General features: G+C 47.3%; 1 protein-coding gene across 1 annotated transcript in view; it reads right to left on the bottom strand.

Annotated features, from left to right (window-relative positions):
* Positions 1-21546, bottom strand: part of LOC139373907 (arf-GAP with GTPase, ANK repeat and PH domain-containing protein 1-like) — a 101774-nt gene that overhangs the window by 41157 nt on the left and 39071 nt on the right. The window contains exons 8-9 of the mRNA XM_071114999.1: positions 17301-17462; positions 8530-8601 (exon numbers count right to left, since the gene is read on the bottom strand). Of these exons, the coding sequence (XP_070971100.1) occupies positions 8530-8601; positions 17301-17462 (234 nt within the window). The remainder of the gene's footprint in view (positions 1-8529; positions 8602-17300; positions 17463-21546) is intronic.

The following is a 21546-nucleotide window of genomic DNA, read 5'->3' as shown; positions in this document are numbered from 1 at the left end:
GTCTGGCTACTATAATGCCCTGATATACCACAGCCTGTCTGTCTGTCTCCTACACTGCCCTGATATACCACAGCCTGTCTGTCTCCTACACTGCCCTGATATACCACAGCATGTCTGTCTCCTACACTGCCCTGATATACCACAGCCTGTCTGGCTACTATAATGCCCTGATATACCACAGCCTGTCTGTCTGTCTCCTACACTGCCCTGATATACCACAGCCTGTCTGTCTCCTACACTGCCCTGATATACCACAGCCTGTCTGTCTCCTATACTGCCCTGATATACCACAGCCTGTCTGTCTGTCTCCTACACTGCCCTGATATACCACAGCCTGTCTGTCTCCTACACTGCCCTGATATACCACAGCCTGTCTGTCTCCTACACTGCCCTGATATACCACAGCCTGTCTGTCTCCTATACTGCCCTGATATACCACAGCCTGTCTGTCTCTCTCCTATACTGCCCTGATATACCACAGCCTGTCTGTCTGTCTCCTACACTGCCCTGATATACCACAGCCTGTCTGTCTCCTACACTGCCCTGATATACCACAGCCTGTCTGTCTCCTATACTGCCCTGATATACCACAGCCTGTCTGTCTCTCTCCTATACTGCCCTGATATACCACAGCCTGTCTGTCTGTCTCCTACACTGCCCTGATATACCACAGCCTGTCTGTCTCCTACACTGCCCTGATATACCACAGCCTGTCTGTCTGTCTCCTACACTGCCCTGATATACCACAGCCTGTCTGTCTCCTATACTGCCCTGATATACCACAGCCTGTCTGTCTGTCTCCTACACTGCCCTGATATACCACAGCCTGTCTGTCTCTTACACTGCCCTGATATACCACAGCCTGTCTGTCTCCTACACTGCCCTGATATACCACAGCCTGTCTGTCTCCTACACTGCCCTGATATACCACAGCCTGTCTGTCTCCTACACTGCCCTGATATACCACAGCCTGTCTGTCTCCTATACTGCCCTGATATACCACAGTCTGTCTGTCTCCTACACTGCCCTGATATACCACAGCCTGTCTGTCTCCTACACTGCCCTGATATACCACAGCCTGTCTGTCTCCTACACTGCCCTGATATACCACAGCATGTCTGTCTCCTACACTGCCCTGATATACCACAGCCTGTCTGGCTACTATAATGCCCTGATATACCACAGCCTGTCTGTCTGTCTCCTACACTGCCCTGATATACCACAGCCTGTCTGTCTCCTACACTGCCCTGATATACCACAGCCTGTCTGTCTCCTATACTGCCCTGATATACCACAGCCTGTCTGTCTGTCTCCTACACTGCCCTGATATACCACAGCCTGTCTGTCTCCTACACTGCCCTGATATACCACAGCCTGTCTGTCTCCTACACTGCCCTGATATACCACAGCCTGTCTGTCTCCTACACTGCCCTGATATACCACAGCCTGTCTGTCTCCTATACTGCCCTGATATACCACAGCCTGTCTGTCTGTCTCCTACACTGCCCTGATATACCACAGCCTGTCTGTCTCCTACACTGCCCTGATATACCACAGCCTGTCTGTCTCCTACACTGCCCTGATATACCACAGCCTGTCTGTCTCCTATACTGCCCTGATATACCACAGCCTGTCTGTCTCTCTCCTATACTGCCCTGATATACCACAGCCTGTCTGTCTGTCTCCTACACTGCCCTGATATACCACAGCCTGTCTGTCTCCTACACTGCCCTGATATACCACAGCCTGTCTGTCTGTCTCCTACACTGCCCTGATATACCACAGCCTGTCTGTCTCCTATACTGCCCTGATATACCACAGCCTGTCTGTCTGTCTCCTACACTGCCCTGATATACCACAGCCTGTCTGTCTCCTACACTGCCCTGATATATCACAGCCTGTCTGTCTCCTATACTGCCCTGATATACCACAGCCTGTCTGTCTGTCTCCTACACTGCCCTGATATACCAAAGCCTGTCTGTCTCCTATACTGCCCTGATATACCACAGCCTGTCTGTCTCCTATACTGCCCTGATATACCACAGCCTGTCTGTCTCTCTCCTATACTGCCCTGATATACCACAGCCTGTCTGGCTACTATAATGCCCTGATATACCACAGCCTGTCTGTCTGTCTCCTACACTGCCCTGATATACCACAGCCTGTATGTCTGTCTCCTATACTGCCCTGATATACCACAGCCTGTCTGTCTCTCTCCTATACTGCCCTGATATACCACAGCCTGTCTGTCTGTCTCCTACACTGCCCTGATATACCACAGCCTGTCTGTCTCCTACACTGCCCTGATATACCACAGCCTGTCTGTCTGTCTCCTACACTGCCCTGATATACCACAGCCTGTCTGTCTCCTACACTGCCCTGATATACCACAGCCTGTCTGTCTCCTATACTGCCCTGATATACCACAGCCTGTCTGTCTGTCTCCTACACTGCCCTGATATACCACAGCCTGTCTGTCTCCTACACTGCCCTGATATACCACAGCCTGTCTGTCTCCTACACTGCCCTGATATACCACAGCCTGTCTGTCTCCTATACTGCCCTGATATACCACAGCCTGTCTGTCTCCTACACTGCCCTGATATACCACAGCCTGTCTGTCTCCTATACTGCCCTGATATACCACAGCCTGTCTGTCTCCTATACTGCCCTGATATACCACAGCCTGTCTGTCTGTCTCCTACACTGCCCTGATATACCACAGCCTGTCTGTCTCCTACACTGCCCTGATATACCACAGCCTGTCTGGCTCCTATACTGCCCTGATATACCACAGCCTGTCTGTCTGTCTCCTACACTGCCCTGATATACCACAGCCTGTCTGTCTGTCTCCTACACTGCCCTGATATACCACAGCCTGTCTGTCTGTCTCCTACACTGCCCTGATATACCACAGCCTGTCTGTCTGTCTCCTATACTGCCCTGATATACCACATCTGTCTGTCTCCTATACTGCCCTGATATACCACAGCCTGTCTGACCCCTATACTGCCCTGATATACCACAGCCTGTCTGTCTCCTACACTGCCCTGATATACCACAGCCTGTCTCTCTCCTATACTGCCCTGATATACCACAGCCTGTCTGTCTGTCTCCTACACTGCCCTGATATACCACAGCCTGTCTGTCTCCTACACTGCCCTGATATATCACAGCCTGTCTGTCTCCTATACTGCCCTGATATACCACAGCCTGTCTGTCTCCTACACTGCCCTGATATACCACAGCCTGTCTGTCTCCTACACTGCCCTGATATACCACAGCCTGTCTGTCTCCTATACTGCCCTGATATACCACAGCCTGTCTGTCTCCTATACTGCCCTGATATACCACAGCCTGTCTGTCTGTCTCCTACACTGCCCTGATATACCACAGCCTGTCTGTCTGTCTCCTACACTGCCCTGATATACCACAGCCTGTCTGTCTGTCTCCTACACTGCCCTGATATACCACAGCCTGTCTGTCTGTCTCCTATACTGCCCTGATATACCACATCTGTCTGTCTCCTATACTGCCCTGATATACCACAGCCTGTCTGTCTCCTATACTGCCCTGATATACCACAGCCTGTCTGTCTCCTATACTGCCCTGATATACCACAGCCTGTCTGTCTGTCTCCTACACTGCCCTGATATACCACAGCCTGTCTGTCTCCTACACTGCCCTGATATACCACAGCCTGTCTGGCTCCTATACTGCCCTGATATACCACAGCCTGTCTGTCTGTCTCCTACACTGCCCTGATATACCACAGCCTGTCTGTCTGTCTCCTACACTGCCCTGATATACCACAGCCTGTCTGTCTGTCTCCTACACTGCCCTGATATACCAAAGCCTGTCTGTCTGTCTCCTATACTGCCCTGATATACCACATCTGTCTGTCTCCTATACTGCCCTGATATACCACAGCCTGTCTGACCCCTATACTGCCCTGATATACCACAGCCTTTCTGTCTCCTACACTGCCCTGATATACCACAGCCTGTCTCTCTCCTATACTGCCCTGATATACCACAGCCTGTCTGTCTGTCTCCTACACTGCCCTGATATACCACAGCCTGTCTGTCTCCTACACTGCCCTGATATATCACAGCCTGTCTGTCTCCTATACTGCCCTGATATACCACAGCCTGTCTGTCTGTCTCCTACACTGCCCTGATATACCAAAGCCTGTCTGTCTCCTATACTGCCCTGATATACCACAGCCTGTCTGTCTCCTATACTGCCCTGATATACCACAGCCTGTCTGTCTCTCTCCTATACTGCCATGATACACCACATCCTGTCTGTCTCCTATACGTCTCTGATATACCACATCCTGTGTCTGTCTGTCTGTCTCCTATACGTCTCTGATATACCACAGCCTGTGTCTGTCTGTCTCCTATACGTCTCTGATATAGCGCAACCTGAATTGAAACCTGTCTGGCAGTGTGAGAAGGCCGTTGGTTAGATTTGATATGTGTATCACAACATAAGCTATCTGTTAACCTGAGATTTCTCAAAGGGAAATGGGCACACACACACACACACATCAGCCTTTATTTGATATACTCTTTCAGGCACACACGCAGGGGGACACACTCGCACTCTCCATCGCCCCGCCACTCGTAGTAATCACACCACTGCTCTGAGCTACAGGGGAGAGCGAGAGAGAGAGCAAAGAGCGAGAGAGAGAGAGTGGTGCTGTCGTCAGGGCAATTTGTGAACTCTGACATGGCCAATCTTTAACAGCACAACAATACACACCCAAATATCATATAGACCGTTCACCAATTCCAGGCAGTACAGAGGAAAGGCAGCACTAAACATGTGGATCGACCAGGGCTTAGGCCCAGGCCCTGCTAGAGTAACCCATCAGAGAGAGGGTGTATGTGGGGTTGGGTGGGTCTGGGGACTGCAATGAGGGGGGGGATGCGTCTGGAAAAAGGGAGAGGGGGAAGGAGGGGGGGTGAGGCTCAGGAAACAGAAATTAAAAGCCTTAAATGTCAGTGCACACAGTATTGCTTGGTGAAACAGGTCATTACTCCCTATAGTATTACCACCATTTTACAGCATTAATAACCTGGAAAATAGTGCAGCAATTGCTCACGTCTCAAGAAATAAATATTTATTTCTTACTGAACAAGTACATAATATAAGGGGGGGGGGGGGTTGGCCAATGGAATATAGGGAACTCTTCCTGCTGTTGATTATGATGCCTGATGCTGTCCATCACATACAGTAAAAACCATGAGCCACAAGTTAAGTTGGGGACTGCCGAAGCACAGGGGAGAAAAGTCACAAGGCACCACACACACACACACACACACACACACACACACGCACTGACGTCCATGACACCAGAGAGAGTGCATGCTCCAGGATGCTCTGTGTGTCTAAGGTGTCTTACTTGGCAGTGAGAGGGGGGACAGGGGGATGGGGGGGCAGAGGAAAGTACACATGGACATCAGGCCCAAACATGTCCACTGAGAAAGGTCAAAGGGCAAAGATGGAGACAGGTGGACATGGTGGAGTGGGTGTGTGAATTCTCTCCATCATGGTGGGTTAACCAGTCAGTTAGTTAGTTACCTTCCCAGTTGCTGTTACTCTCTCCATCATGGTGGGTTAACCAGTCAGTTAGTTAGTTACCTTGCCAGTTGCTGTTACTCTCTCCATCATGGTGGGTTAACCAGTCAGTTAGTTAGTTACCTTCCCAGTTGTTGGTACTCTCTCCATCATGGTGGGTTAACCAGTCAGTTAGTTAGTTACCTTGCCAGTTGCTGTTACTCTCTCCATCATGGTGGGTTAACTAGTCAGTTAGTTAGTTACCTTCCCAGTTGTGGTTACTCTCTCCATCATGGTGGGTTAACCAGTCAGTCAGTTAGTTACCTTCCCAGTTTCTGTTACTCTCTCCATCATGGTGGGTTAACCAGTCAGTTAGTTAGTTACCTTACCAGTTGCTGTTACTTTCTCCATCATAGTGGGTTAACTAGTCAGTTAGTTAGTTACCTTCCCAGTTGCTGTTACTCTCTCCATCATGGTGGGTTAACTAGTCAGTTAGTTAGTTACCTTCCCAGTTGCTGTTACTCTCTCCATCATGGTGGGTTAACTAGTCAGTTAGTTAGTTACTTTCCCAGTTGCTGTTACTCTCTCCATCATGGTGGGTTAACTAGTCAATTAGTTAGTTACCTTCCCAGTTGCTGTAACTCTCTCCATCATGGTGGGTTAACCAGTCAGTCAGTTAGTTACCTTCCCAGTTGCTGTTACTCTCTCCATCATGGTGGGTTAACCAGTCAGTTAGTTAGTTACCTTGCCAGTTGCTGTTACTCTCTCCATCATGGTGGGTTAACTAGTCAGTTAGTTAGTTACCTTCCCAGTTGCTGTTACTCTCTCCATCATGGTGGGTTAACTAGTCAGTTAGTTAGTTACCTTCCCAATTGCTGTTACTCTCTCCATAATGGTGGGTTAACTAGTCAGTTAGTTAGTTACCTTCCCAGTTGCTGTTACTCTCTCCATCATGGAGGGTTAACTAGTCAGTTAGTTACCTTCCCAGTTGCTGTTACTCTCTCCATCATGGTGGGTTAACCAGTCAGTTAGTTAGTTACCTTGCCAGTTGCTGTTACTCTCTCCATCATGGTGGGTTAACTAGTCAGTTAGTTAGTTAGTTAGTTACCTTCCCAGTTGCTGTTACTCTCTCCATCATGGTGGGTTAACTAGTCAGTTAGTTAGTTAGTTACCTTCCCAGTTGCTGTTACTCTCTCCATCATGGTGGGTTAACCAGTCAGTCAGTTAGTTAGTTACCTTCCCAGTTGCTGTTACTCTCTCCATCATGGTGGGTTAACCAGTCAGTTAGTTAGTTACCTTCCCAGTTGTTGTTACTCTCTCCATCATGGTGGGTTAACCAGTCAGTTAGTTAGTTACCTTCCCAGTTGCTGTTACTCTCTCCATCATGGTGGGTTAGCCAGTCAGTTAGTTAGTTACCTTCCCAGTTGCTGTTACTCTCTCCATCATGGTGGGTTAACTAGTCAGTTAGTTAGTTACCTTCCCAGTTGCTGTTACTCTCTCCATCATGGTGGGTTAACCAGTCAGTTAGTTACCTTCCCAGTTGCTGTTACTCTCTCCATCATGGTGGGTTAACTAGTCAGTTAGTTACCTTCCCAGTTGCTGTTACTCTCTCCATCATGGTGGGTTAACTAGTCAGTTAGTTAGTTACCTTCCCAGTTGTGGTTACTCTCTCCATCATGGTGGGTTAACCAGTCAGTCAGTTAGTTACCTTCCCAGTTTCTGTTACTCTCTCCATCATGGTGGGTTAACCAGTCAGTTAGTTAGTTACCTTACCAGTTGCTGTTACTTTCTCCATCATAGTGGGTTAACTAGTCAGTTAGTTAGTTACCTTCCCAGTTGCTGTTACTCTCTCCATCATGGTGGGTTAACTAGTCAGTTAGTTAGTTACCTTCCCAGTTGCTGTTACTCTCTCCATCATGGTGGGTTAACTAGTCAGTTAGTTAGTTACTTTCCCAGTTGCTGTTACTCTCTCCATCATGGTGGGTTAACTAGTCAATTAGTTAGTTACCTTCCCAGTTGCTGTAACTCTCTCCATCATGGTGGGTTAACCAGTCAGTCAGTTAGTTACCTTCCCAGTTGCTGTTACTCTCTCCATCATGGTGGGTTAACCAGTCAGTTAGTTAGTTACCTTGCCAGTTGCTGTTACTCTCTCCATCATGGTGGGTTAACTAGTCAGTTAGTTAGTTACCTTCCCAGTTGCTGTTACTCTCTCCGTCATGGTGGGTTAACCAGTCAGTTAGTTAGTTACCTTCCCCGTTGCTGTTACTCTCTCCATCATGGTGGGTTAACTAGTCAGTTAGTTAGTTACCTTCCCAGTTGCTGTTACTCTCTCCATCATGGTGGGTTAACCAGTCAGTTAGTTAGTTACCTTCCCCGTTGCTGTTACTCTCTCCATCATGGTGGGTTAACTAGTCAGTTAGTTAGTTACCTTCCCAGTTGTGGTTACTCTCTCCATCATGGTGGGTTAACCAGTCAGTCAGTTAGTTACCTTCCCAGTTTCTGTTACTCTCTCCATCATGGTGGGTTAACCAGTCAGTTAGTTAGTTACCTTACCAGTTGCTGTTACTTTCTCCATCATAGTGGGTTAACTAGTCAGTTAGTTAGTTACCTTCCCAGTTGCTGTTACTCTCTCCATCATGGTGGGTTAACTAGTCAGTTAGTTAGTTACCTTCCCAGTTGCTGTTACTCTCTCCATCATGGTGGGTTAACTAGTCAGTTAGTTAGTTACCTTCCCAGTTGCTGTTACTCTCTCCATCATGGTGGGTTAACCAGTCAGTTAGTTAGTTACCTTCCCCGTTGCTGTTACTCTCTCCATCATGGTGGGTTAACTAGTCAGTTAGTTAGTTACCTTCCCAGTTGCTGTTACTCTCTCCATCATGGTGGGTTAACCAGTCAGTTAGTTAGTTACCTTCCCAGTTGTTGTTACTCTCTCCATCATGGTGGGTTAACCAGTTAGTTAGTTACCTTCCCAGTTGCTGTTACTGTATATGTTACGCAGACTACCGACGCGGTTAAGTTTCCACGCTTGACGTTTGGCTGCGTCCCGACGGGCGGCAGGAGGAGAGATGGAGAGAAGAGGACAGCGGAGAAGATTGAAGACAACACAAATATAAAGACTAAAAAAGGAGAAAGGTGTAATCAACCAGCAGCACTAGAGGGGGAGGAGTCAAGTGTAATCAACCAGCAGCACTAGAGGGGGAGGAGTCAGGTGTAATCAACCAGCAGCACTAGAGGGGGAGGAGTCAGGTGTAATCAACCAGCAGCACTAGAGGGGGAGGAGTCAGGTGTAATCAACCAGCAGCACTAGAGGGGGAGGAGTCAGGTGTAATCAACCAGCAGCACTAGAGGGGGAGGAGTCAGGTGTAATCAACCAGCAGCACTAGAGGGGGAGGAGTCAAGTGTAATCAACCAGCAGCACTAGAGGGGGAGGAGTCAGGTGTAATCAACCAGCAGCACTAGAGGGGGAGGAGTCAAGTGTAATCAACCAGCAGCACTAGAGGGGGAGGAGTCAGGTGTAATCAACCAGCAGCACTAGAGGGGGAGGAGTCAGGTGTAATCAACCAGCAGCCTTAGAGGGGGAGGAGTCAAGTGTAATCAACCAGCAGCACGAGAGGGGGAGTAGTCGGGTGTAATCAACAGCAACATGAGAGGGGGAGGAGTCAGGTGTAATCAACCAGCAGCACTAGAGGGGGAGGAGTCAGGTGTAATCAACCAGCAGCACTAGAGGGGGAGGAGTCAGGTGTAATCAACCAGCAGCACTAGAGGGGGAGGAGTCAGGTGTAATCAACCAGCAGCACTAGAGGGGGGAGGAGTCAGGTGTAATCAACCAGCAGCACTAGAGGGGGAGGAGACAGGTGTAATCAACCAGCAGCACTAGAGGGGGAGGAGTCAGGTGTAATCAACCAGCAGCATTAGAGGGGGAGGAGTCATGGGCTGGGCATGGACTTGTGTGGGAGGGGCTAAGGTGAGATGCAGTGACAAATCACAAGTCAGCAGTAGAAGCAACACAGGAACAGTTGAAGCTGAACAGTACTGCCTTAACATCCTTCACAGAGACTTCTAATTTACCATGACAACCTGGCAGTGGCATGTGCACAGAATGGAAACTCAAAAAATATATAGAACAAGTCGAATAGAACTGGTTTAAAAACTAGATGTTAAACAAATCCAAGCTAAGAAAAGGTTATCAGAGGGGGGCAGAGGGGTAAAATGTTTCCCTCTCCCACTGAATGTGTTCAGGTCCTAGACTATGTGACTTCTGCTTTCACCTTCTATAATGAGGTACATACTACACTCTAAATACACACTTATTCCCCCTCGCATCTCGCCCCTGAACCCTCACAGCCCCCGCCGACGCTATTGTTATTTCCCAACATCCCCTGAGGCCTAGAAGAACATTTGCTACACAACGATATCAGAAGAGAAAGTACATTTATTCACCAGTCCCCCGCTACAGCATAGGATAAGGGAACATTCTGGTAATGGGGGTGCGAGGTTTAAATGTTAGACTGCTTGTACGAGCCTCGGTCTTATTGTCCTTCAAGGCGCTATTCTCCCACACACAGGAATCTGGAGCAATCACAAAGAAATACCCCAATATATGTTCAAGTCATTTACATCTGCACCCACACACACTGCAGTGTGTGTGTGTGTGTGTGTGTGTGTGTGTGTGTGTGTGTGTGTGTGTGGTGTCTAAAATATTTGGGTCCTTTGTACTTCGGTCCTTTGTACATCCAACGAATAATGGTCTTGTGCATGGGAAAGACCACCTGGGACCTTTAACAAGTTGACCTTTAGTGTCACACCTGCTGTACCTCTATGGATACAAAGTGACCTTAATTATCTTCCATTTTAGGGAAATGGCCAAAGCGGTTCGGCAGACCCACCTCCCCTCTAAGGGCTAAATGATAGATGCATCAAGATGCTTCAGTCACAACACAAACCACACCCACTTCTGCTCTCTCTAACAACCTGTGTGGAATGAATCCCCCAATCACCCAGTCCGCTATCTAAGCACCTGATCCTTTGATCCCATACCAGATCATAGAGTGTTCTGTCCTGACTGACTAACATCTCCTCTCCAGGAATGCCTCTTTCTCCCTCCAGGAGGGAGGGATCTGCAGCTGGTCTGCCGCTCTGTGTGGGGCCTCATCTCCACCTCCCATCTCAAAGGGGCCAAAGGGGCGCTTTCATGTCCCCAGCCTCGAATCTGAGGGACAACTTTGGTATCTCCAGCGGGCTCGCGGTCAGATCCCCTTTCAAAGGTCCCGCGCAGCGAGGAGCCGGACCCCGTGCTGTAGTGTATGTAACCAGGGGGTGCTAGGCAACTAACGAGGTGCTCTTACAGAGACAGTTAATTGTGGGCTGTGATCGACGGAGCACACAGAGGAGGAATGATACACCTGATGCAGGTGGCTGTGAAAGAGAGGAAAGGGGGAGGAGAGGGATGGAGGGGTAGAGATTCGGGGGTCTCCACGTGTCAAGCTTGTGGGGGGAGGGGGGGTCTGGCTTAGTGGCAGGAAGAAAGGAAGAGGATGAGTGGCGTCTTTGTTTTAGGGAGAGAGGGAGAAGAGGGGGAGGAAGAGAGGGAGGAAGAGAGGAAGAGTAGCTTTTCATTAGAAATAAAAGGATCCCCTGTTTTAGCCATGTAGGAATCCTGCTGTTTCTTCACAACCTTAAAGGGATACTTCAGGATGTTGGCAATGAAGCCCTTTATCTACTTCCCCAGAGTCCGATGAAATCGTGGATACCATTTGTTAGGTGCCTGTGTGCAGTTTGAAGGACGTTGCTAACTAGCATTAGCGCAATGACTGGAAGTCTATGGTAACTGCTAGCATGCTAGTAGATACCATAGACTTCCAGGCATTGCGCTAACTCAACTATCCCTTTCAGTATCCCATCCTGAAGTATCCCTTTCAGTTCACACACACACACACACACACACACACACACACACACACACACACACACACACGGAAAGTATGGTGAGTATAATGTAATATCAGACAATTAACACCATTTTTTAATGTATATTTACTAACATCTGAAGGAGAAAGAAAACAAGAGAAATAGAGAACAGAGAGAGTGACATGGAGATGGAGACCAGATAGATGAAAGAGAGACATGGAGAGAAGGAGACAAGAGAGGAAAGAGACCAGATAGATGAAAGAGAGAGAGGAAAGAGAGATATGGAGAGAAGGAGAGACAAGAGGAAAGAGACCAGATAGATGAAAGAGAGAGAGAGAGGAAAGAGAGACATGGAGAGAAGGAGAGACAATAGGAAAGAGACCAGATAGATGAAAGAGAGAGAGAGAGAGAGAGGTAAGAGATGGAGAGAAGGAGACAAGAGAGGAAAGAGAACAGATAGATGAAAGAGAGAGAGAGGGGAAAAAGAGACAGAGAGAAGGAGACAAGAGAGGAAGGAGACAAGGAGAGACAAGAGAGATGAGAGATAGACATGGAAAGAGGAGAGCGACATGGAAAGAGGAGAGAGAAGAGAGATGAGAGACACCAAGGAGAGAGACACCAAGGAGACATGGAGAGAGGAGAGAGAGACATGGATAGAGGAGAGAGAGACATGGAGGAGAGAGACACCAAGGAGAGAGACATGGAGAGAGGAGAGAGCGACATGGAGGAGAGACACTAAGGAGACATGGAGAGAGGAGAGAGAGACATGGATAGAGGAGAGAGAGACATGGAGGAGAGAGAGATGAGAGGGAGGAGAGAGACACCAAGGAGAGAGACATGGAGAGAGGAGAGAGCGACATGGAGGAGAGAGAGATGAGAGGGAGGAGAGAGACATGAGAGGGAGGAGAGAGACATGGAGAGAGGAGAGAAAGACACAGAGAGAGACATGGAGAGAGAGAAATGAAGGAGATAGAAAAGAGAGAGACATGGAGAGATAGAGTGACGTATAACCTCACGGTGGCCCTACCTGGGCTAAAGGAGAAGGAGCGGCGAGGGTGGGTACGGACCAGAGTGGAGCAGAGGGCGGCCCGCCCCGGTCCCTCGCCTCATGAATAACGGGTGTGTGTGACAGGCTGATACTTCATCTGGGTCGTGGTGTGACAGGCGTAGAGAGGCCCCACGCTGTCGCGTGGTGCTTAATGGCTAAATTGGGAGACTGTTACTAATCGCTTATTGAATAATGAAAGTGCCACAGCTGATAAAAGATTTCAATACGGTGGATTATTTATAATATTTCACTTAAGTGCCCCGCTGACGAATGGGGCGAAGGGGCTGCACAGAGGCCGGCTGGCTGGGGGAGCGTCTCACAATGCTCGGCCTTCAGAGGCCGGCTGGCTGGGGGAGCGTCTCACAATGCTCGGCCTTCAGAGGCCGGCTGGCTGGGGGAGCGTCTCACAATGCTCGGCCTTCAGAGGCCGGCTGGCTGGGGGAGCGTCTCACAATGCTCGGCCTTCAGAGGCCGGCTGGCTGGGGGAGCGTCTCACAATGCTCGGCCTTCAGAGGCCGGCTGGCTGGGGGAGCGTCTCACAATGCTCGGCCTTCAGAGGCCGGCTGGCTGGGGGAGCGTCTCACAATGCTCGGCCTTCAGAGGCCGGCTGGCTGGGGGAGCGTCTCACAATGCTCAGCCTTCAGAGGCCGGCTGGCTGGGGGAGCGTCTCACAATGCTCGGCCTTCGGGAAAAGCGTGCTGGGTTGGGGGTGTGAAGGAATAAAGTGTGTAACACAAGGAATTAATCCACAATGAGTAACGATTACTTGGCTATATACACGGGGTACCAGTACTGAGTCAATGATAACTTGGCTCTATACACGGGGTACCAGTACCGAGCCAAAGATAACTTGGTTATATACACGGGGTACCAGTAGGGAGTCGATGATAACTTGGTTATATACACAGGGTACCAGTACTGAGTCAATGATAACTTGGTTATATACACGGGGTACCAGTAGGGAGTCGATGATAACTTAGCTTTATACACGGGGTACCAGTACCGAGCCAATGATAACTTGGTTATATACACGGGGTACCAGTAGGGAGTCGATGATAACTTGGTTATATACACGGGGTACCAGTACTGAGTCAATGATAACTTGGTTATATACACGGGGTACCAGTACTGAGTCAATGATAACTTGGTTATATACACGGGGTACCAGTACTGAGTCAATGATAACTTGGTTATATACACGGGGTACCAGTACTGAGTCAATGATAACTTGGTTATATACACGGGGTACCAGTAGGGAGTCGATGATAACTTGGTTATATACACGGGGTACCAGTACTGAGTCAATGATAACTTGGTTATATACACGGGGTACCAGTACTGAGTCAATGATAACTTGGCTCTATACACGGGGTACCAGTACCGAGCCAATGATAACTTGGTTATATACACGGGGTACCAGTAGGGAGTCGATGATAACTTGGTTATATACACAGGGTACCAGTACTGAGTCAATGATAACTTGGTTATATACACGGGGTACCAGTAGGGAGTCGATGATAACTTGGCTTTATACACGGGGTACCAGTACCGAGCCAATGATAACTTGGTTATATACACGGGGTACCAGTACTGAGTCAATGATAACTTGGTTATATACACGGGGTACCAGTACCGAGCCAATGATAACTTGGTTATATACACGGGGTACCAGATAACTTGGTTATATACAGTCAATGATAACTTGGTTATATACACGGGGTACCAGTAGGGAGTCGATGATAACTTGGTTATATACACGGGGTACCAGTACTGAGTCAATGATAACTTGGTTATATACACGGGGTACCAGTACCGAGCCAATGATAACTTGGTTATATATTTTTTTATTTTACCTTTATTTAACTAGGCAAGTCAGTTAAGAACAAATTCTTATTTTCAATGACGGCCTAGGAACAGTGGGTTAACTGCCTGTTCAGGGGCAGAACGACAGATTTGTACCTTGTCAGCTCGGGGGTTTGAACTTGCAACCTTCCGGTTACTAGACCAACGCTCTAACCACTAGGCTACCCTGCCGAATCTTTTCAGCCTCCTGAGGGGGAAGAGGTGTTGTTGTGCTCTCTTCATGGACCATGATCATTCCTTAGTGATGTGGACACAAGGAACTTCAAGCTCGTCAAGCCCGCCAGGAAATCCAGGATCAAGTTGCAGAGGGAGGTGTTTGGGTCCTTAGCATAGTGATGAGCTTGGAGTGTACTATGGTGTTGAACGCTGAGCTGAAGTCAATGAACAGCATTCTCACGTAGTTGTTCCTTTTGTCCAGGTGGGAAAGGACAGTATTTACTCTTGGTAAATAGTATGGTCTACAGCTTATCATGGGGTATTTTAACTCAGGCGAGCAAAACCTCGAGACTTCCTTAATATTAGAGATGGCGCACCAGCTGTTGATAAGAGACACCACCTCCCCTGAGCTTCCCCGATGCCAGTGCTCTGTTCTGCCGCTGTATAGAAAAACAACCTTGATTTATATTTACCATGTCCTTGTTCAGCCACGACTCAGAGAAACACAGGATATTACAGTTCTTCAGATCACGTTGACAGGATAGTCTCGAACAGCGCTCATCCAGTTTATTGATTTATATTTACCATGTCCTTGTTCAGCCACGACTCAGAGAAACACAGGATATTACAGTTCTTCAGATCACGTTGACAGGATAGTCTCGAACAGCGCTCATCCAGTTTATTGATTTATATTTACCATGTCCTTGTTCAGCCACGACTCAGAGAAACACAGGATATTACAGTTCTTCAGATCACGTTGACAGGATAGTCTCGAACAGCGCTCATCCAGTTTATTGATGTATATTTACCATGTCCTTGTTCAGCCACGACTCAGAGAAACACAGGATATTACAGTTCTTCAGATCACGTTGACAGGATAGTCTCGAACAGCGCTCATCCAGTTTATTGATTTATATTTACCATGTCCTTGTTCAGCCACGACTCAGAGAAACACAGGATATTACAGTTTTTCAGATCACGTTGACAGGATAGTCTCGAACAGCGCTCATCCAGTTTATTCTCCAGTGATTGCATGTTCGCCAATAGCCCGTGGGTAGAGGTGGTTTATCCACTCTCCGATATAGTCTCGTCATGTATCCTGCACGCCGGCCTCTATAACGCCATCTCTGACTCCTCCTTTGTGTCGGGCTTTGGGCCTGGCCCGGGATGATCAATACAAGTTTCACCTTGTCCAAATCAAGGTTAGCGATAGCAGTTCTGATGTCCAGCTCTTTTACAGTCATAGGAAACGATGGTGGAAATATTATATACAAAAAAATACATTCTATGGTCAGCAGCCAATAAAATGGCTGCTACTACTGCCAGTCCCATTCTAACTATGAAGGAGATTGGACAAATATTAAATCAGTTTCAAGAGCGAAGATTTGAACCAGTCGCTGGACACCTTTGGTAGTTTCATAAAGCACGCTGGGTGCTACAATGATTTCAAACGGTGTCAGATCACTCACCTCAGATAAACACAAATGATTTCAAACGGTGTCAGATCACTCACCTCAGATAAACACAAATGATTTCAAACGGTGTCAGATCACTCACCTCAGATAAACACAAATGATTTCAAACGGTGTCAGATCACTCACCTCAGATAAACACAAATGATTTCAAACGGTGTCAGATCACTCACCTCAGATAAACACAAATGATTTCAAACGGTGTCAGATCACTCACCTCAGATAAACACAAATGAGCAGCACACATAGTCATTTCAATTAATACATTTCCTCCATTCAAAATAGCCTGTTTGCGAGCTAGGTGAAATATATTACACATTCAGCCCCCTACATTATAATGTCCCATTCCCAGTAATGTCTATCTGCTCCAGTATTCCTTCCAGTCCCAGCCAGCCAGGCAAGCAGGCAGGAGAGGAGATGGAGTGACCCCAGACAGAGACAGAAGACAGGCACTTGTCTTGTCAGCCACATGATTCCCTCTGATGGAAGTGCTACACATTACATCACACATCTGCTACCAACTCTGCATCTGTTCCACTCCCATTCACAATGGTGGGTGACGTTTTGTGTATGTGTGTGTGTGTGTGTGTGTGTGTGTGTGTGTGTGTGTGTGTGCGCATGAGTGAGGATGCATCAGTGTGTTTGATACCCCAAGACGGTGTATTTGAGCCTATAAACCTGTGTTTCCACAAGTAAACGTGTGTTTATGAGCAAGCCATTCAGTGCCATTCATCGTGACAGAGTAGTATGTCATGTTTACTATTAGCAGTGCTGAAAACACACATCTGACTGACAGACAGACAGAAAGAGAGGAGGAATGGAGGGATGAGAGAAAAGAATGGAGAACCCCCTTCCACAAGCAGAGTGATGTCAGGGGGCTCGTGGGAAGACATGGCTGCGTTTCCCATACCTGTTCCTACGGCAGCATACGGTGCCTTATCATATTCAAATACGTTATTTAATACATTTAATGTACCATTTATTTATCTGGTTTAAGATCATTGGAATAAAATCTCTTTAAAAGAGTTACCTGGTCCAAGACAGCTAAAGGGTCAGATATTAAGTCATCGTTGACAATCATTAGTTATCTAAAATCACCAGGTTCATCATAGTTTTGTACTTCCTAGGTTTGTTGCTCCATTCTTTTCCAGACGCATTCATTCAATAGCAGAGCAGCTTAGCACCTAGGACCCAGCTAGTGTATAGACTAGGTGTCTGTTAGCTAGGGGGAGCGTTTTAGCGGGCGGACCAGGGCTGGAAAACGGAGAGGGGAGGGGAGATGGCGTTACCTTCCCCAGTACCAGAGAGGCCGTCGGCTTTGAAGTTGCTGGTGCTCTTCTTCCGGCGGTGCTTCTTGCGGTTGGCGTGCGGCGAGGGGGGCGGGTCCATCTTAGGGCTGGTGGTGTTGGAGATGGAGGGGCTGGAGCACACAGACTCTCCCAGACCCGTGTCTACAGGGAAAGAGACAGACCGTTAGATAATACCGCTCCTCAACAACAACAAGACGAAAGCAATGAAGGACCAGAAATACTTTTGAAAATATGTTGAGAACGCAAGAGTAAACAGCAGCTAGGGCTGTGAAGGTAATGTAATAACCCTGTAACTGACGGTTATGGATGAAGACTGTCATGAAAATAAAATAACCCTTTAAAAGCATTTAAAACATGCCTACATTCATTTTAGGATAAAAATATATATATTTAACTTTATTTTCATGTAGATAAACTTTACTAATGATTATAAACAGTTGTTTTGCTAACTTGGTCTATTAAACTTTCTACATCTCTTCCTCTTTCCAACTGTCCTTTGATGCTGGAGCAGCTCATCTGCTAGATGCGGGGGTGTTCAGCTCTATAGACTATGGCACTTTGATGCTGGAGCAGCTCATCTGCTAGATGCGGGGGTGTTCAGCTCTATAGACTATGGCACTTTGATGCTGGAGCAGCTCATCTGCTAGATGCGGGGGTGTTCAGCTCTATAGACTATGGCACTTTGATGCTGGAGCAGCTCATCTGCTAGATGCGGGGGTGTTCAGCTCTATAGACTATGGCACTTTGATGCTGGAGCAGCTCATCTGCTAGATGCGGGGGTGTTCAGCTCTATAGACTATGGCACTTTGATGCTGGAGCAGCTCATCTGCTAGATGCGGGGGTGTTCAGCTCTATAGACTATGGCATTTTGATGCTGGAGCAGCTCATCTGCTAGATGCGGGGGTGTTCAGCTCTATAGACTATGGCACTTTGATGCTGGAGCAGCTCATCTGCTAGATGCGGGGGTGTTCAGCTCTATAGACTATGGCACTTTGATGCTGGAGCAGCTCATCTGCTAGATGCGGGGGTGTTCAGCTCTATAGACTATGGCACTTTGATGCTGGAGCAGCTCATCTGCTAGATGCGGGGGTGTTCAGCTCTATAGACTATGGCACTTTGATGCTGGAGCAGCTCATCTGCTAGATGCGGGGGTGTTCAGCTCTATAGACTATGGCACTTTGATGCTGGAGCAGCTCATCTGCTAGATGCGGGGGTGTTCAGCTCTATAGACTATGGCATTTTGATGCTGGAGCAGCTCATCTGCTAGATGCGGGGGTGTTCAGCTCTATAGACTATGGCATTTTGATGCTGGAGCAGCTCATCTGCTAGATGCGGGGGTGTTCAGCTCTATAGACTATGGCATTTTGATGCTGGAGCAGCTCATCTGCTAGATGCGGGGGTGTTCAGCTCTATAGACTATGGCATTTTGATGCTGGAGCAGCTCATCTGCTAGATGCGGGGGTGTTCAGCTCTATAGACTATGGCACTTTGATGCTGGAGCAGCTCATCTGCTAGATGCGGGGGTGTTCAGCTCTATAGACTATGGCATTTTGATGCTGGAGCAGCTCATCTGCTAGATGCGGGGGTGTTCAGCTCTATAGACTATGGCACTTTGATGCTGGAGCAGCTCATCTGCTAGATGCGGGGGTGTTCAGCTCTATAGACTATGGCATTTTGATGCTGGAGCAGCTCATCTGCTAGATGCGGGGGTGTTCAGCTCTATAGACTATGGCACTTTGATGCTGGAGCAGCTCATCTGCTAGATGCGGGGGTGTTCAGCTCTATAGACTATGGCACTTTGATGTGTTGACTTTCTTTTATTCAATGCACATTTTCATTGCTTGCTAGTAAATAAATAAATAGGTATTTTACATTTTGGGGGAAGTGTCTGACTATTCATTCATTATTCAACAGCAGTGGACAATGTTGTTCTGGCTCCGAGGCCTATAACGCGCTAATGTTGTCAAACGGACAACTGGCCAATCCTCTCCAACCTGGCATGGTACAGTATCATTTGATACAGAATCTTTTCTTAATTTCTAGACTAATCAACGCTGATCAGGGCCGGTCCTGGTCCATAACCCATCCTAGGCGAGACCAAAACAAAATGAATGCCCTCCTATCCCTGCTAAGTAGAATAGTAGCCTGGGCTACACAGAGACGGCCCGCAATGCTCTTTTATGAATGCACGTGGTAGACTACTGTTTGTAAAACAGGCAATTTACCATTTATCCCTGTCATTTAGTTACATTCATTTCTGTTAATGGATGTATTAATTATAGTAATTTACCGTTCTCATTCTCGGACTGGAAACGTTGTTAGCAGAGCCCACAACCTGCTACACTTGTGAGAAACAAGTTGTGGTTTATTTCATACCATCATTTACATGCTCCATGTGAGCAATGAGCATGTGTCTGGTTTCTCTGTCCTGTTAATGTAGACAGACTGCACACCCCTGAGCGTGCATAGAAACACCTGGCCTGCCTCTCGCAAACATTCAATGAAGGAAAGGGCCCATTCGGGGATGTCTGATTTCTGATAGTCTTAACTCACCAACACTAATAAAGCTGAGCTTCTTGGCCTCCCGAGTGGCACAGCTGTCTAAGGCACTGCATCGCAGTGATAGAGGCGTCACTACAGAGCTGGGTCGATCCCAGGCTGTGTTGCAGCAGGCTGCGACCGGGAGACCCATGAGGCAGCACACAATTGGCCAAGCGTCGTCCGGGTTAGGGGAGGGTTTGGTCGTCTGGGACGTCCTTGTCCCATCGCGCTCTAGAGACTCCTTGTGGCGGGCCGGGCGCATGCACGCTGACTTCGGTCGCCGGCTGTACGGTGTTTCCTCCGACACATTGGTGCGGCTGGCTTCCGGGTTAAGCGATCAGTGTGTCAAGAAGCAGTGCGGCTTGGCAGGGTTGTGTTTCAGAGGACGCATGGTTCTCAACCTTCGGCACTCCCGAGTCCGTAAAGGAGTTACAACGATGGGACAAGACTGTAACTACCAATTGGATATCAGGAAATTGGAGAGAAAAAGGAGTGAGCTTCCTCACCTCACACTGCAAGTCAACGAAGTCCGCAGTTGTTTATTTTTACATCCAATTATTAGAATAGTTCCTCACAGTATTTGAAAAATCTTTCCTTGATAATCAGCATTAGTGAAAATTAGACTATGGACATGTTGTATGTATTTGTTTCTATAGTAATGATTGTCAATTTCATACTATAATTCATTATTTATATATTTATATATTATTTAGAAAGCCTAAGGTAGGCCAAGGTTTTTTAAATATGTTTTAAGGAAAGGAGAAATATTTGCTTGGTCTGACATACGCCGGTGCCTTTGACTGACCGGTGTGAGTTCACTGATTATCTCTACAGGCCTATGTGTACCTTTCCTAAAGTAGCCGGTCTGGTCTCCATCTCTTTAATAAGAATCAAACGCTCCTGTCATGATTTCATCATGTAAAAGGCTTATTTCCAGTAGCTCAGATTACATTACACCCCTCGTTACACCATCCTCTCTTTGAAGAACATATTCCGCTGCCATCCAATGACCGCTGCAGCAGGGTTTGTGACGTTATGCAAATACTTCGGGAAAAGTGGGAGAAAACTCCTCGGACTTCTTTTGAATGGTTTTGTGCGACAAAATTGGAAGTGTATAAAACAAGGTATATATGCAGAAAGCCGCTGACAGGGTAGGCATCTTTGTTTAGACTCCTTTAATATCGTGCAAATACGAAAATGAGACAGATTATCTACAACCTGGCATTTCTGAATTTTATTCATATTTATAATGATCAAATCAAGGTTTATTTGTCACGTGCGCCGAATACAACCATTATAGCGCAATAAAATACTCCCTTCAATACAAAAGCAATTAAAGTACTTATTCCATGTTCCTTCGTTACCTCTGTGCTATTGACACATCAGTTCTTCTGTACAACATGAACGTGTTTCCTGAATAAAAAGCAGAGAAATTCCACGAAGCCCAGGTCAGGAAATGAACCCGGCTTCCTAAAATGTACTAAAAGAATGCTTACAGTGAAAGACGTTACAGTGAAATGCTAACTTACAGGCTCTAACCAATAGTGCCAAAAAAAGGTGTGTGTGTGTGTGTGTGTGTGTGTGTGTGTAGGTAAGTAAAGAAATAAAACAACAGTAAAAAGACATTTGAAAATAAGAGTATCAAGGCTATATACAGACACCGGTTAGTCAGGCTTATTGAGGT

The sequence above is a fragment of the Oncorhynchus clarkii genome, chromosome 18 (genome assembly GCF_045791955.1).
Source record: "Oncorhynchus clarkii lewisi isolate Uvic-CL-2024 chromosome 18, UVic_Ocla_1.0, whole genome shotgun sequence".
Lineage (NCBI taxonomy): Eukaryota > Metazoa > Chordata > Actinopteri > Salmoniformes > Salmonidae > Oncorhynchus > Oncorhynchus clarkii.
The sequence above is the reverse complement of the archived record's forward strand: the minus strand, read 5'-3'. Positions and strand labels throughout refer to the sequence as shown.